Here is an 18131-nt window from a genome sequence, read left to right as displayed (position 1 = left end):
TAGGTCTGGTTTGTGTGTGTGTGAATGATTATGTTTCAGCCAAAGTAATTTGTAATTTAAGAGCTTAGAGTCTGGTGTCTTGGAATTATAGCGCTATATAAGTTTTCAGCATTATAATTATTGTTTAGAAATTTGTAACGGCCTGTTCCAAGATGTAGGAACACAGTCTCTCTGAAAAATTATGTATGGCTGATATTCATGAAGATGGGACATAACTTAAAATTCTAGCATATGGCGGAAAACAGATAAGATCCAAGAACATCTACTTTGAAGGGCCCATTTTTGCCAATTTTCAACTTTTATCCACACATAAGTGTTATATATAATTTTAAAGCTAGTTATATGAGGAATCTAAATATATAAAAATTTTGAGCAGGAGATGATTATGTAACGCCCAAAAGTAGGTCAATGAGCGGTGACCCCGATTTGCGTGAAAATGCAAAATTGACAGAAAAGTCATCATCCTGAAGTAATAATAAATGACTCAAAATTCAGGCAAATACATTTATATATTTAAATAATTGACAAAAACAATATTTTTAGCACTTTGAATCGAAACAAATTTATTATACAGCAGCAAAGGGAGATAATCACATGAAAAATATAACGAGACACAAAATATGTAAAATAATTACAATAAATACTAAGTTTTTAAAAAGAAATGATTCCTGTTGTCGATACTATAGTCAAAAGGGATTAAGACAACCCAAGAATAATAATCCAGTGGGCCTTCTTTTATAAGACCAACATCCTGCTCTTGGCCATGTGTGTACATTTTTCCGCTCTTCTGCAGGAACTGGACAGAGAAGCTTCCCTCCTCTTCAGAAACTTCCAGAACCTGATATGAAATCAATAGAAAAAAGACAGTATGAATGACTGAGCAGTACTTAAATCACATTTTGAACAGTCTGTGGAGAAAAATAGCCAATTACTGTATAAAAATGGCATTATAATTATAAGATATTACACGACTCAGGCTAAGACCAGTTTACCACTGTATAATATAGTAGCTGAAGTATATGGATATAAACTCACCATTGCAAAATACATTTTCTCAAGCTTATTTATTTTGCATCTTAATTTTACTAAATTCCCAAGCTTGAGGAATGCAATCATAGAAGGGCCAGCCACTGGCTCCACGCTGGGCTCCTCCATGAAGCCAGTGTTCAACGTTGTTGTGACACTGAAACAATAAGAAAACAAATGGAAAAATAAATTAGGTAAAATGCTTTAAAAATGTAAGTGATAAGCAATGTACTTTCTTGTAACAGCTCTATACATTTAAGTAAAATATGCAATAGGAGTTACCTTGGTTTGCATTTGTGGACAACATATTCACCAACAGTGTCCAGATTGATGTATTTTAACGGCTTGCCGTACAAGAACAAGAGAGCCGTCTTGCCTGTAAGACGTATTCTTTCAAAGCCTGGAATTGGTGATACTTCTGTGTCCCTGTAATCGTCATTATGTCTTCTCCAATATTTGTCCTGTCGATCTCAGGGACCAGAATATATTGTCTGTAAACCAAGAAATAAAAAAAAGACACTAGAATGCAGAATAAACAAATATCTTTGCCACAGTAAATTATATTTTAAATGAAGAAGCTTGAACTGAAATAATAAACCTACCTTGTGGAAGACCCATGTTTGCTGGAGAGGTACTGCACCATGTCCTTAGCACAGGTAAAATTCTTACCCGCATGGACAGCCCTCTTCAGTGCTTGGCTCATTGTGCCCGTTTCCTCGTCTGCCTGCCTCTCCTTTCCCGTGCTCACTTCCAAAGTAGCATCTTTGAGGCTGATGTGGAAGGAGAGTTAGGTCGTGGAAACTGCCTCGGCCCTGTGAATATAAAAATTGAAATTATGTCACTTTTCATGACATTGTATAAATTGTACAAAGAATTCATAACTTGATATAACAAGGAAACATATGAAACCGGACTTACCTTATACTGACTAGCAGCACCATCACTCCAAATAGTCAGCTTCTTTATTGTCATGTTTCTCCGTAAGATGTCAATGGTTCTTCTAGTAAATTCTTGGACAGCCTGATGATCATGAACAATGTCATTTGTCAAGAAAATCAGGCTGTCCCGAACTACTTCATTGTTCTTCCTGAAGAACGTGACAACAAGATGAACTGCTGCTTGCCGAAGTGTGCAGACTTAATTTCGGCGTTGTAAGCCGCTTTCCGGTTCTCCCCAAAACACTGCACCTGAAAATAAGAAAAAGAAAGTGCAAGTTTGAATTATCTTTTCTAATTCTTTAGAGTTAGTTACTATTGTAAGTCAATGAACTTTTTTTTCTCCTACCTTCTTCAGGATTAGTTTTGAATTCTTTAAACTGACTCTGTTGCCAGTAAGCATTAAAAAGATGCTCTAGGAAGCTTCTTCCTTTTGTTGGCTCCTTGATGTCCTTTTCAAGTTCATAATAAATGTCATATATTAGAGAAAATCTTGTGAATTTTTTTTAACATCTGAAAGATATATTCGATAAATAAATTAAATATCTACCTAAAGGTTCCTTCCTTTTCAAGGGGCTCTATTTTTCCGTTGGCATTTCTCTGCCAACGTTGCCATCTGACAGAGGGTGTTGAAAAAATATCCCGACAGACAAATCGTCACTACGACCTCATCCGGTCACAACAAAGACCACATTTTCCTGATGAGAGACAGAGAGGGAAAATGCTTAAAATTGTACTACACCAATTTCCTTAAATCTGAAAACTTAGTCTTTGGATGAAAAAAAAAAGGAAAGGAAAAAAAAAACCATATGCAGAGTAGAAAACATGATGAACAATATTTGAGAAAAAAACAATAAAAAACAAACCTACCCACAACGCAATCCAGGCTAGGCCATCTGCCATCATATGGGCAACATATTACTGACAACATGTCAGTCTCTGCTGGTAGCTGGCCTGATGCACCAAACAGTTTATTAATTGTGTTGATCTTTAATCTAATGATGGTATAGAAGAAAGAAATTGTAAATATATGGCACAAGAAAGGAAACCGCATTGAAAATAAAATAATGGGTGGAGTTGAGAAACTAAAAAGAAAACGGTTAATAAATTTAATAAGAAAAAATTGTTAACTGCACCTCACATTCGTGCAATAGATGCAAAGGCAGCTCTCCACTGGGACGCTTCCCATGAGGCGGACATTCCTCGGTCGAAGAGACTGGAATAATGTCAATCCCACCGTCTCATTGGGATTATCTGCCAAGAACAGGAGGTGAGCTTCCTTTACTAAGCACTGCATTACACATGCAGGTCTGTACTTAGAAGAATACCTCGAATGAGGTAAGATTCTTGAAATCTTGTCTGCACAGAAGAACAACTGAGGATGAAAAACAAAAAGGAAATTAAATGAGAACATCAGATAATAGTTCAGACCAATAAATATGTTAATATTTTCACATATGTATACAGATAAATCCATCAATGGAAAAGAAACATTTTTTGATACCTGAATTTTCGAGTGGAGGGGCTAGGGGACTGCCTGGTCAATTGGTCCATGTTCTTGGATCATGACATCTGTGACGTGGATGCCCAACTTTTGTTCCAAGTTGAAAGTTTCTGTTTCTTCAGCGTGACTGAACAGGGCCTTACATGGATGACTCTTTTGCTGTTGCGTAATCGCAACCCTTTTCTGAGGAGTTCTTGGGTTGGCCAGGTTCAAAACCGACCTCCCGTACTCTTCAGGGGTAATTCCGAGGTCTTTCGCTTTACGTTTATACTGATGCAGAGACGCCAACTGTAAATTTGCCTCACATGAATTTCAGACACCACTCGTAGGAATTTCAATGCCGAAAGAGGAATTTCTGCACATAAGAAAAGTGAATTGGAATGGTATTTGGCATTGTATTTACATATTGTATAGTTCTAAATAGATAACTGATTAGAATTTTATTATGCTATATAAACACATTTCCAAATACAATCCCAAAGTTTCATTATTTTAAATGAAGTAAAGCTCCAAAACCTAATGGTAGTGATTGTAGTACTTGTGATGATGATGTGATAGTAGTTGTTGTTGTAGTAGTGGTGGAAGTGATAATGATGTGGTGGTGGTTGTAGTAGTAGTGGTAGTGATGATGATGTGATAGTGGCTGTTGTAGTGGCAGTGATCATGATGTGGTGGTGGTGGTGGTGGTGGTGGTTGTAGTAGTAGTGGTAGTGATGATGATGTAGTGGTGGTGGTGGTTGTAGTAGTTGTGGTCATGATGATGATGATGTGGTGGTGGTTGTAGTAGTAGAGGTAGTGATGATAATATGGTGGTGGTGGTTGTAGTAGTAGTGGTAGTGATGATGATGAGGTGGTGGTGGTTGTAGTAGTAGTGGTAGTGATGATGATGTGGTGGTGGTGGTTGTAGTAGTAGTGGTAGTGATGATGATATGGTGGTGGTTATAGTAGTGGTAGTGATGATGTGGTGGTAGTGGTGTAGTAGTAGTGGTAGTGATGATGATGTGGTGCTGGTGGCTGTAGTAATGGTAGTGATGATGATGTGGTTGTTGGTGGTGGTTGTAGTAGTATTGATAGTGATGATGATATGGTGGTGGATGTAGTATTGGTAGTAGTAATGATGATGTGGTGGTAGTAGTAGTATTGGTAGTGATGATGATGTGGTGGTAGTGGTTGTAGTAGTGGTAGTGATGATGATGATGTGGTGGTGGTTGTAGTAGTAGAGGTAGTGATGATAATGTGGTGGTGGTGGTTGTAGTAGTAGTGGTAGTGATGATGATGAGGTGGTGGTGGTTGTAGTAGTAGTGGTAGTGATGACGATGTGGTGGTGGTGGTTGTAGTAGTGGTAGTGATGATGATGTGGTGCTGGTGGCTGTAGTAATGGTAGTGATGATGATGTGGTTGTTGTTGGTGGTTGTAGTAGTATTGATAGTGATGATGATATGGTGGTGGTTGTAGTAGTGGTAGTAGTAATGATGATGTGGTGGTAGTAGTAGTATTGGTAGTGATGATGATGTGGTGGTAGTGGTTGTAGTAGTGGTAGTGATGATGATGATGTGGTGGTGGTTGTAGTAGTAGTGGTAGTGATGATGATGTGATGGTGGTGGTTGTAGTAGTAGAGGTAGTGATGATAATGATAATGTGGTGGTGGTGGTTGTAGTAGTGGTAGTGATGATGATGTGGTGGTGGTGGTTGTAGTAGTAGTGGTAGTGATGATGATGTGGTGGTGGTGGTTGTAGTATTATTGGTAGTGATGATGATATGGTAGTGGTTGTAGTAGTGGTAGTGATAATGATGTGGTGGTAGTGGTTGTAGTAGTATTGGTAGTGATGATGGTGTGGTGGTGGTTGTAGTAGTGGTAGTGATGATGATGTGGTGGTGATTGTAGTAGTAGTGGTAGTGATGATGATGTGGAAGTGGTGGTTGCAGTAGTAGTGGTGATGGTTGTAGTAGTAGTGATGTGGTGCTTGGAGGGGGGGAGGGGGGGGAAGGTATCCTTGGAACAAATTGACCTCACCGGAATATGACGGAAGTTGCCTGGAACCCGGAATTTTTTGCTCCAGACCGGAGTTTTTTCCGGTGAAACCGGAGTTTTGGCATCACTGCTGATGGAAGAAAAAAAGGATGTAAATTCAATCATCCCAAATGAAGCATATTCAAGAATCTCTACTTTGACATTACAAAATATAAATGCAAGTTAATTTGAAAGTTACCTCATTATTCAAATTGTAGTAGGACTGCCTCATTACTGGGCCCGTACTAGAAGACACAGGTGTCCCTGCTTGTGCCAAGGCAGTTTGCTGTTTCGTTTCATGATAGATCTTCCTTCTTTTGGCCCTGAAAATTATTCATTATAAATATTAATTAAAAATATGTATAAAAGAACTTTACAGACTCGTGAACATAAGATTCTTAATATATGACAAAAACTAACTTTCTTACTGTCTTTTTTTGACTGCTCTCCCCGTCTCTGGAGGCTTTTCTCAACGCCGCCTTGTGCAGCCTTAACTCTTCCCACTCCCTCCATGAAGTGACGATCCAGTATCATCATAATGGGTATCTCATAAAAGTCAAAAGCAACCCCCCCCCCCCCCCAGCGCTGCAGTGCCTTCATCTGATGAAATCCACATTTACATCGAAGGAATGAGACGGAAAAGAAAAAAAAAAAAATAATAATGTCAAATTTTGACTCAAAAGTTCAAAAGCAATCAAACTTTCACAACACAATAAATAATAATTTTAAAAAACCAAAAAAAAACCCAACTAGACTCTATAATAAACTTTTAAAAAGGGGAAAAAAATCAAAAGCAAAAAAGTACAACACAATAATTTTGTTTTATAACAAAGAACCCAAAATATGCAAATAAAAAAAAAATAGTAAGAAAACGATCCAGCACTCAGACCTGACCGTATGACTATGGCAATGTTGTCGCTTTTTTCTGCTTGGGCAACCGACACGCTCTTTTCGCGTCTTCATTTTCTGCCTTCCCACGTTTCCGGGACTTCGGGTGCCCACGCAGGCGACACCAAACTTACTTTTGCACAGAAAAATTCTCTCAAAGAGAAAACGTTATAAAGTAAGTTATAAAACACAAATCCAGAGCAAGAACGAAGTCTCCAACCGAATCACAAGTGTGTCTTTGATAAATGACGACAGGAATGGGATATTGAAATTTGCGCATGGGCAGAAAAATGAAGACACGAAATCTCGCATGCCAGATAATTCACTCTAAAAACAATGTAAAAGTTTTGTTTTTTCTTCATTTTCCTCCATCTTATCACTTTGTGAGATCTAAATCAAGTCAACTGAGCGATTTTTTAATTTAAAAGATCGGAGTTTTTCCTATATTTAAATCAAAGTTTCCGTCTCGGTATCGGCTACATGAAAATAACATGATGACGTCATAAACTAAAAATAACTTATAAACAACTTTAAAAACGGTTAAATATAAAAATAAATCGCCGATATTGTAGTTAATACACTTAACTTTCGTCAGAAACAATAAAATGAAAAATTGTGATTAAAAATGTTGATTTACTTACCTGACTTGGTCCCACCCCAAAAACGAAAGTAAATCCTTGGTGTCTTCAAAACGCCACCCATGGACACAAATAAATCGGGAAAAAATATAAAGAATCGGAATTTTAACAAAATTTTGCTCACACAGCATCAGGAAGAGTTTATCTATTGAATGCAACAAACACTATCATTGGATTTATGTTAGAATTAATCTATAGTGGTGCCCATGCAGAAAATGCCTTTTCACCCATATTTGCGTTTCCTGCCATATATCTAAAAAAAAAGACCCGCCAACCGGTACGATTTTTGGACCCAAATACGGGAGTACGATTCCAAAGGATTTAGTAAGATTTTTTTGTAATATTTTAATTTGGGTGAATGATGTTGAAAATGATACATTCGATGCAATGATACATACATACATGTCGTACATCAACTGTTGTATGATCCATCACATTTTGCAAATTTGTACTTTAATTATAATTTCAGTTAGTTATTTAATGCTGGTTTTCACTAATATTTTTCTCATATCTATCACTATGGGAGATCAGTAAAATAGTTTACAAACAAAATAAGTAATGAATAAAAACAAGCACGTTTGTATCAATAATCCTCACATGCAATTTATTGCTTTAAAAATTGATTTGAATCAATGCACGGTTTCAACAAAACAATACAGTATGACGCATGAGAAAGAATGAGTGTCAGGACAGTTTGGAAGTGTTGTACAACATGTGCATCATTCGACTGATGGCAATACCAAGATTTCTGTAAAAACAAACAAAAAAACAAAAAGGTTAGGTTACTCTTTTGAGAAGTCCAACCAGGGTTTGAAATAAGATGTTTAAATGGATTTGAGATTGTTTTGCTGTACACAAGACCTGAGTTTTAGGCTTTTTGGGGAATCAATACTTTACCCAATTTTTACATAGATTGATTATTAAGCAGATGTTTGATTCAGGGCTATCTTACATTTTAGTCCTGACTGACATAATACATGTCCATTTATGCTGTGTATATAGAAATGTTGTGTGAAATATGAACAAAAAAATCATTATCAGGGCAATCTTTATCTTTACACTACTACATATTCATTCTTGAACACACACACACACACAATAATAATCATAATATAAAATAATAATAATAATCCATAACATTCAACACTAAATACAGCTGCTTGAATTTGTGTGTCTATACTGCATGGTATGTGTGTGTGTAAATGTGTGTTTGTCTTAGAAAGAGCAGGGGTAGAGAGAAAGAAAAATAAAAAAGAGAGAAAAAGAAAAAAGACAGAGAGAGAGAGAGGGGGGGGGGGAGTTTCGTTTATCATAAAATTTCAGAAATTTACAGTATTTAAGAGATCTTAAAAACCAACGTGTAACAGCTTTTAAGACAGTTGATGAGTAGAAAACAAAAACGGAACAATAATTCCATTTTATGAAATGTGCCATATGTGTCATAATGGCAATAAAAACAAATGAAAATGTTTTAAAAATTGAGAAAAACGTCATCATGAAAAATCAATTAAGTTTTGAAGTCATATTATAGTTTGTTGAACACTTCAGAATATACGACTGAACAAACACAACAAGCAGAAATAGAAAATGAAAACAATTTTACTCTTACTAACCTCTCTTTATTGCCACATTTGATTGTTGCCAATAGACCTTCCTTGGACTTTTCTGAGGTACAGTTTTCGTATGCTTTCAACAATCTGGAGGGCATGAAAAACAATTATTAAAAAGAAAACAGAAACCTGTTATTTTTCATAAAAGTTGGGCATTTTCTCATTTTTTTAATATGTGGATGTGCCAATATCACAAATAGATATTAAAATTCTGGTGGCAAGATAATGAGCATCTTCATGATTTATTTCATCCTATTGTTGTAGTTATGGCAAAGTAGTTCAGACTTAGCATTGATATAACTACAGCAAAACCTCATTACCCACAACAATATTGCTGCATAGATCATGTGTGTATTTTTTAAATCATCATTCTTAAGTATTTCAATTATTACAGAGCAGGAATTAATCTTGATTTTGTGGCATGATAAGGACAATTAAAATACCTTGATATCATTTGAAAAGGACAAGGATTGTTGCAGTTGCTTTTTAATCAGATGTAAATTAGATCATAGAACCCTTTCATGGATAAAAAGGCTTGAAAAAATCATTTTGGATCGCGGAATCATACATGTTTTCTTGGTATGCAAGGGAGATTTGCCCTACTACTTGGTACTACTTTACTACTTTCTGATCTTAGTAAGTCCAGTAAGATTTGTCTCTTTTAGTAGCACCACTCTCTTCTGACAATCCCTTTAAGGTTGATTTTAAATATTTCTTGAGACTTAGGACACCATTTACATAATAAGTAAAATCTTATTTCAACAACCTGAACTTTTAAAGAAATTTACTATGAACCATGTGAACAGTATTTAGCAAAAATATTCTCATATAATGTTGTGCAGTGTTATCGCAAATTGATTTAATCCTATAAGATACAAAATGGTAGAACTCACGATGCTAATGTAGGAAAGACTTTTGTGATGGCACAAGCCCTCTCCAAGGAAACTCCAGGTATTTGTATCAGTTGTTTTCCAAACATTTCCTTAACGGTCAAAGCCTGAAAAAAAAAAACAAATAACCATGAAATCCTGAGCAATTAACTCTTTTCATACAATTATCTTTTGGTATAATGATTAATATAATAAGAAAAATCTCAAGTTGAAATTTTCCACTTCATCATAATTTTGTTTTCTAAAAGGTTTGTGCTATCATTTTGAATTCCAGAATTAGTAAAATTTTTATCAAATTTGGAATTTTGTGCCACAAACTTACAACACTTGAACATTAACTGACATATATTGGTGATCAGTCTTCATTATTTGAAAGTAGAATTAAACATTAACAATAATTGAATGCAATCAAAGATATGAAAACAGAGTGGAAAGTAAACAAAAGATTTATTGGTCCTTTAACCAAGTATAATTTCCCATATGCAGGATTTAGGTTAAGTTGTTAATCCCAGTAACTAGTTGCTAAGCATATAATATTATTCTTATGTTGGTTGTGGGATTAAGGTGTAATAAAATTTTGCATTAAATCCAGCTAATTCATTGAGAAAAAATCAGGGAATTGGTAGCATTTTGGATTAATGTTCGTTCTGGTTTAAGGGCTTTCAAAATAACCGTTCTGAAGTGTATTTAGATCAGTTGTTCTTTTTCTATCAAGGTCCCAATCAGATAATGGATTCATCAAATGTGGTGAATGTTTGTATACCATTGCAGTCAATTTTCTACTATGTCACTTTGTCCTGAACGTCTTAAAACAATTCTTCAGAATGTAGAAAACTTTACGCATGTTTAAAACAAATCCAAGCTATATTGACTAGTTCACAAAAGTAGATGTAAAATAATTATATCTATAAAGAACAAATTATTCCTGTAATAAAAAGTCCAATAATGAAATCAGGATGCAAGAAAACGAAAACAATCCATTGACAAAAACATGTCTTACTCAACCCCATTTAGAACATTTAATTTCTTTACAATATTTATTAAATGCAAAATATTCTCCTTATACTTATTTCTAAGAGTACAAACCTTGTGTTTAATTGATGTTTCATTGAATGTTTGAAATGGCATCAGGTAATATTCCTGGTCCCTGACTGTTGCCTTTGCTGCTCTCAATTTCACATGATCGTGGGATGCTGCATGCAATGTTTTGTTCTGAAAATATAATCATACAAAAATAAGGATGAGGTATTCATCTTCATAAATACAAAACTTCCGCATTAATAAATAAAAATAATTTACTTATCACCACCGGGAAATGTGTCTTTAAGGTCTATTCTAAGGGAAGACTGGAATATCTCAGGTGTCTGCAGCAGTGCAGTGTCGCAAAATGAGCTAGGATAGGAAAGGGTGGAACTAAGTACCTTTTGGGTACAAAGCAAAGACCATACTGCTGTGCCACCCAGACCAATAAATGTAAATTAAATAGAACACACAATCATTACCATATCATGATGACATTGTATTACAAAAGAATCGTTGCCAGTAAATAGTAATAATAAAATGAGAATAATTGGAGAAAAACACATTTGTGTTTAATGGCAATTGCAGGAATAGGCGATCTGAATTTGGACTAGTGAATAAGGGTTAACCAGATGAATAATATAATATATACAAAGTTGCTTGCAAATTTACTTCAAGTCAAATCATTAAGTTATCAAATGACATGAGCATAGACTATGACACCCAACAAAACTAAGTATTAGAGTATTATTTCAATAATGAAAATTTAAGAAAGCGTAACAATGATTGTTGTTATGGAATGATGAAAAACATTCATTTAATTGAAACTTACTCTTTTTATTGGACTTATTATGTTGTTATTTTTTATTTGTTTTCCACGGGTTTTCTTTCTTAATCATCACTTATCAAAAAATTAAATTAGCCTAAGACTTTTAGCAAATGTAAACATCTGGGGTTTTTTTCTTCATATCTTCGCAAGTCCTATTAATCATTATGTGGTCAAAAATAATTTTTTTTTAAATAAATTAATTTTTAACAATGGCATAATGTGCCTGATGATTAATTTTTATCTAAAATGAAATTTTATTCGATTTGAATTGTACATATTCAATAAAAAGCCAGCACTGTGGTTTATACGTTTCAACATTTTAAGTCTTGTGAAACAGAAACCAAAATGTGTCACAATATCAACATAATACCACAATACACCAGGTGTTAGTATCTGCTCTGGTCGCTGTCTAATTCAATTCTTTGCTGGAAAATAATTAATCCTTGTGTGTTTTGACATGTTTCTTTTTCAACAAACATCTCCTATAAAATTTAATACTTATACAAATAGATGATAAGCTAGGATCAAGACCTTACACCATAGTACTTTTGGATGAATCTTGTCATCATGGATAAGTACAACACAGCTTCTTTAGAACTTCCACATCTTTTCACTTTGAATCCATCGAGAATCTGTTAAACAATAAATAACATGAAGTATATTCAAAATTTCTTTAAGTATAATTGTGAGGAGACTATAACCCGAAATAATTGCTGTTGATCTTTCAACTGTTGATATTGATAAAAATGCTTTTCTTTGACACTATATGATTTAATCTGGTTTTTTAAATATTTCAATTAAATTAAAAAGAATTTTCCTAACAGTCTTATTGATGTTTTGAATTTAACAGAATGTGAAAGTAAAAAAACTTCTTATTTTTCTAAATTTCTTCCCCCAATGATGTTTAAGGTTTTGAAATTATTAATGAGATGGATTTCACAAATTATGACCACCCTTAGCTATTAGCACAAAATTTCATTACATCTTTAAAAGTACATCTTAGTTTTTAGTAATGTACAAAAATGAATACAATAGCTTTAAGAAGAAGAGCAACATACCAAACATAGAACGTTTCCGACTAAAAACCCTTCCTCAGCCAATAATAAAAACAGTAGAAACGTTAATACATAATTTTAAACTCAGACAGATGACAGAAAAGTAATTGACAGGTGTAGCCGACAAATACAAAGTCAATTACTTTTTTGAAGCTGTTATTTTCATTATTGTTCATAACTTTTTACAGTCAACAACTTCTAGCAGCTTAGTATTCACTTTGACTTGAGGCCATCACATTTTAATATTGACATTTTAAAATACGTTATGCCACCAGTTAATTATACCTTTAAAAAAAAAATTCCAGTGTCTAATTCATCACGTTTGATGTATTTCTTGATTCTTGAGTGATGATTCACATTATGGTCAATGATCTTTAAATTACCTGAGAATTGACAATGCTCTGCTTGATGCGATCCTCTGATATGCTAAAATTTTGAATTGAGCCATACTCTTCAATCAAGATGATTAACTCTGATACACCACAATGCTTGAGTCGAAACTGAAAAATAAATGAGTGATTTTCTTTTATTTTTCAAAAAAAATGGAGAAAACAAAATACCGTGGAGTATTTAAGTAAAGTTAGGAGAGTGTTTTTGGTATACTGGTAGCGATTGCATGTCTTTGGGAGAGTTTTGTAAATCTTATAAGGATATGAAAGTGATATTTCATATCTGTATCTTTCATGTATGTCTGCAGTGTAAAATTGTTTGTGCCAAAAATACTAAAAAATGTCATTGGAACTTTTCATTTGAATACATAAACCGATTGAATTCCATGATAATGCAAAAGCAATTATCAATTTTTTCAAAGGATATGTTCAGTCCTGCCTCTTCTCCTTCACCCTTTTCTGATTAACACGATCCTTATTCTCAACAATATTTTTTCAATTATTTACAAAAAACAGCCTTGATTTCCATCTTCTTCTTCTTATTATTATTATAATAATCAATATTTTTTTCAATGGCTTTTAAAAAATGATCTGGTCTTTGCTTGGTAACTGTGGAACTTTTGTGTATGACACACCTGCTGCACAGTGAGGCCTTGAGCAAGTCACCTCCTCCAAGCTCGTGAGCTTGGTGAACCAGAGTGGTTCTCATCACTCACAGAAAAATTTCCCTCAACAGTTTGAAATTATTACTTTGCATTAGCTTTTTATGAATAATGCCATACCTTTTGCTCTTTCAATCTTCCTCCAGTAATGCTGCTCACTAGATCATCCATTCTCTTTCTTTCAATTGCAAAGTTTAAAACAAGCTCCTTCCTGCCGAGACTAAAAATAATAAAAAGAAATGTTCACATTAGTCTTGTTGGGTTTTTATTTTCCAACGACTAAACATTGATAAATGTAGTGATAAAAAAAAACAAAATATGTGATTTCATCAAGATATTCTATTTAACTGGGTAAAACAATTCTCTTCATACTTGTCTAGCAAAATGCTAACACTAGTCCATGTCATCTAAAATAATACAAAAAGCAAAATGTCAAAAATGTAATGAACATACAATTCAAATGAACATTAAATAGTTATCTATGCTATCTAAATAGTTCATTCGCCGAATGGCTTTAATATGCCAATACTATATTAATTCATCAAGCCTGAAATTACATTGAAGCCATTGATAGATTGGTTGTAAACATTGAAGGCCCACAAACCCCTAACCATAACAAAGCTAAAAAATAAACAAAAACGATAAATAAATAAATAAATAAATAAATAAATAAATAAATAAATAAATAAATAAATAAAAGAAAAAACAATTTAAAAAAAAAGAAGACGACAAAATTGATTATTCCAATGAAAGTGGTGAAAAACAGATCCAGAAATCCAAAACATCACAAGTTTGAGATCTGGGTTCCTAACACATAAATATGTGTTAAATACTGAATTTATTGTTCATTTATTGATGAAAATCTGGTTAGGTTTATGTTTTGTACCTAGATAAAAGCTGGGAAATAATTGTTAATGAGACTTATTGCCTCAAACTGGTATAAAATTAAGGTGAACAAGACATTGGAAATTTAAACTGAGATTTGAATATTAACCAGTAGATTTTTGACCAATCAAAACATGGAATTTGTGAAACACCTTCACATGTGTCAGACAAACATAGTTATTTGTTTATAAACAATAACATGACTGAAATCGACCTCTCTCTGAACATTATTATTTTTATACCCCCAAATGGGTGACTAGTTTTCACACAATTTTCTCGATCGTATTATAAATGTTTAAGTTCGCATGCAGTTTTCTATGTTGGTTCCAGTGATCAAGCAGTAGAACAGTGGGTATTTTACTTAGACACATACAATTGAGAGTAAAGCATGTGTAGTTTGCTATGTTTACATTATGACGATTGTCAGAGAGGCGTGGTTATCTAAGTGTCTATTAAACTAATAAAGATTTTTTAAATAGAAGATAAATAAAAAGTAAAATATACTAGTGAAAAAAACAAAAAAACAAACATTTTTTTAAAACCCTCCAATTTAAAAATTCTGACAATTTTTAATGAGTTCTATTTTCAACGGGGTCCCGATAGCTCAGTTGGTAGAGCACTCGCTTCACATGCAATGGATTGGGATCAATCTCAGGTGTAGTTAAGATTTTTTTTTGACCCCCTGTCCTCCCAGTATTAATTGGGTAGCTAGATCTGTTACATCTGATTACGATAGACTAGTGTACAATCCAAAGGGTAGCAAGCAATTGTTGCTATTGTTCGTTTCACGCTACAGATACCAGGATAAACTCTGACTCCATGGGTTTAATGGCTCTGAAGATTAAGTAAAAAATATACAAATTATACATTGTGTTGTGTACTAGTTATATCAGTGCTGATGGTGACAAAAAGTGAAAAAGTAGGAAAATGTTGAACGGTTGCCTTTAAGCCCCATTTTTACTGCACTAAACCACACTGTTACAGCAATTGAGATGATAAACTATCATTGATACTCTAGCTAACTTCTGGAGAGTGGGAAACTGCACCTGTGTGTTCCACCACACATCAACTCTCTCATTGTTAGCACATTGTTTCGAGAAAATGTAATTTTTAAAAGGAGAAAATTCCTCCTCTGGACTCCAAAATCGCGGATTTCCGTGGATCCGAGGAAAACCATCAGCACTGTTATATGATTTCCATGTCCTGTGTATAAAACCAATTACCTAGAGACTCCCTCATTTGGATTTCCTTTTTCTCTCGCCACCCAAAGAATGTCTCCAATATGTAGCAGTCTCAGGTCACAATTAATACCCCTCTGAATGAGATCTGGAAGAAGGGTCTTACTGTTGCTTTTGCTGAAAAAAAATGTCATGAGAAAAACATTTTAACAGTTTCCTTTGTTATAAATTTGAAAGAAGAAGAGAGACAAGGAATACAAAAGCCCAATTCCATTTTTCAATATCAAAACGTTTCTTATAATTTATACGCAAATTGCAGCAAAACTGTTATCAAGTTACTTCCATTTTTCTCTGTTAAACATCCTTAAATTCCTTTTATAAATCAATAATAAATAAAAATGAACAAAGTAATGATGATTTATAGATTTCAATTTCAGACTGATAAGACCAAATGTGCCAAAAGGGCTGTTTGACTTCAAAAGAAATGCCAATAAAACAGTTTCCACTTTCATTATGAGAGAAACAATTATATTTAATAAACCAAAAAATAGACCAAGACTTTGATTCCCAGTAAAATATTCATACAAACCTGCCATAAAACTCTCTGTTATCGATGCATAGCACAATCTCATAACTACCAGGCAGGAGAGTAAACTCTGGAGTGGGATGATCTTCAGGAAGAACATCCATTCCTTTGGGACCATTTACACATTCACTAGTTGTGGGCAATGCTGCCTTGATGTTATCATACTTGGTGTTCATTTTTGAAATGTTATCAGCAGTTTTAACCTTAGGTGTTATAGATGTGAATGGCACATTTAACTCAGGTTCAGAATCATCATCCTCCAAGACTACAACATCGTTGTCATGACTAGCATGTGATTTTGTTGGTAATTTGTTTGATTTTTCTGGGACAGTGGAATTCACTTTATTTGAATCGGTGTTTATATGGTCTGTGCTGAAATGACTTAAAAGTTGAGATGAAACAGCTCCTTTGTTGAAAAGTCTTTTAGACAAAGGTACACAGATATCTAAATCTGGGAGATCATCGTCATCATCATCACTGTGATACTTTTGAGAAGATAAATGGTCAACATTACTAAAGATATTTTTTCTTTTCCGACCTTCTGAGGATTCAGAAGTTTGAGAAAGTGAACAGTGAACATGGTCAGATTTACTTTCTTTAAAAATGTTCTCTCTAAAGTTACTATTATCATCGTTCTCTTCATCATCATTAATCTCTATCACACCATTATCATGTCTGTTTGAATCTGTGAGCAATTTCTCTGTTGAAATATATGATGATTTATGTTGGTCTTTAGTATTCCATAACTTGAATTGATGATTATGAGATTCTGACTCAGAAATAGAAGGCACTGGGGATAGTGATGGGAGTCTGAGACGTGCTGGAGGAGTTTGATCATCCCCTGGAGTATTTAAATCAACAGAATCATCATCATCATCATAGTCCATGACACAAACAGAATCATTTACACTATTTTCAAACTTATCTTCGAAATTTTTAAGTACATTAGTGGTTCGAGTTTCAGGGGAAGATGGCGGTGACAATGAAGGTGATAAGGAATGTATTTTCGATGTTTTGGGTGGACTAAAATTAATCCGATGTGAATCAGTTGATGTTTCGGGTGGATTAAAATTAATTTGATCATCATCATCATCGCTAAGAACATAAACAGGATCATCAATTAAATTTTTCTCCAAACGAAAAGGTTGAACATTAGATGCTGGATTTGCATCCTGTGCGATTCCTTCTAAAATAAATGCTTTCTCTTCTGCAGACAAGTTTAAGTGGTCAAGATGGTCTAAACTTGGTGTTGCTGCCGATGGTGCTGCTATTAGTGTTGTTGTTGTTGCTGATGATTTTATTGGGGAACTTGAATCAATAATCGTGTTTTCATCACATCGACTGTCTTTGTACATAGCTGTAGTCTGAGAATTATCTTCATCTTTCTCAGCATTTTCAAGACGTTCTCCTAGATCTGCCCCTTGTTGTGTCAAATGATATCTGGCATAAATAACGAAGATATATAATGTAAAATAAAGCAATGTTTTCATCAAATTATGGCAATCTAAGCACAAACAAATTTTTTAAAATTAAAAAACCCAAAAATAATAATAAAACTTCCATCTAAAGATCTCACATCCCAGATCCGCCTCTTCATGTGTCAAACAATATCAGGCATAAATACCAAAGATATAGGATGTAAAATAAAGCAATCTTTTCATCACAACACGGTAATCCAAATACCCCCCCCCCCCCCCCCCCCCCAAAAAAAATAATTTAAAATAATAATAATAATACACATTTATATAGCGTTCATTCTCGTGTAAAACACAAGCTCTGGGCACTTTACAATATAAATATCAATTTTAAGTGAAAAAAATAAAATAATAATAATAATTCATAGCCAAATCAAGGATTCATAGAGTCAATAAAAACAAATACAGTAAAAATGCGTCTTAAGATTCTTTTTTTAAAGGTAAGTAAAGACTTGCACTCCCTCAGACCACGTGGTAGTTCATTCCAAATCTTCGGGCCGAAACAAGCAAACGATCTATCACCAAATTTTGTTCTTGATCTTTTTTCCGA

At 34.0% G+C, this 18131-nt stretch overlaps 2 protein-coding genes across 5 annotated transcripts in view; both read right to left on the bottom strand.

The window, feature by feature from the left end:
* Positions 1-536: 536 nt before the first annotated feature.
* On the bottom strand, positions 537-5826 carry LOC144960300 (uncharacterized). 2 transcript variants are annotated; one of them, XM_078893359.1, is made up of 9 exons: positions 5676-5826; positions 3098-3336; positions 2832-2956; positions 2512-2659; positions 1945-2213; positions 1629-1838; positions 1309-1517; positions 1036-1183; positions 537-838 (listed from the first exon to the last, which is right to left on the bottom strand). In XM_078893359.1, the coding sequence occupies exons 1-4, from the start codon at positions 5706-5708 to the stop codon at positions 2622-2624; spliced, it is 435 nt and encodes a 144-aa protein (XP_078749485.1). In that variant the 5' UTR covers positions 5709-5826; the 3' UTR covers positions 537-838; positions 1036-1183; positions 1309-1517; positions 1629-1838; positions 1945-2213; positions 2512-2621. The 2 variants fall into 2 exon arrangements, with proteins under 2 accessions (XP_078749485.1, XP_078749474.1); XM_078893348.1 differs by lacking the exon at positions 5676-5826 and having other exon boundaries at positions 3098-3529.
* Positions 5827-7579: 1753 nt separating this feature from the next.
* LOC144960272 (structure-specific endonuclease subunit MUS81-like) overlaps positions 7580-18131 on the bottom strand; it is a 22049-nt gene continuing 11497 nt past the window's right edge. For all 3 annotated transcript variants that reach the window (XM_078893318.1, XM_078893324.1, XM_078893326.1), the window contains exons 9-17: positions 16110-17546; positions 15566-15697; positions 13578-13677; positions 12790-12906; positions 11888-11983; positions 10589-10714; positions 9506-9609; positions 8616-8699; positions 7580-7750 (exon numbers count right to left, since the gene is read on the bottom strand). In XM_078893318.1, the coding sequence (XP_078749444.1) occupies positions 7687-7750; positions 8616-8699; positions 9506-9609; positions 10589-10714; positions 11888-11983; positions 12790-12906; positions 13578-13677; positions 15566-15697; positions 16110-17546 (2260 nt within the window). In that variant the 3' untranslated portion in view covers positions 7580-7686. The remainder of the gene's footprint in view (positions 7751-8615; positions 8700-9505; positions 9610-10588; positions 10715-11887; positions 11984-12789; positions 12907-13577; positions 13678-15565; positions 15698-16109; positions 17547-18131) is intronic.

This window comes from Berghia stephanieae, chromosome 1 (assembly GCF_034508935.2).
Source record: "Berghia stephanieae isolate SIO BIC M18660-M18661 chromosome 1, UCSD_Bste_1.3, whole genome shotgun sequence".
Lineage (NCBI taxonomy): Eukaryota > Metazoa > Mollusca > Gastropoda > Nudibranchia > Aeolidiidae > Berghia > Berghia stephanieae.
This window is presented reverse-complemented; position numbering and strand designations above follow the sequence as displayed.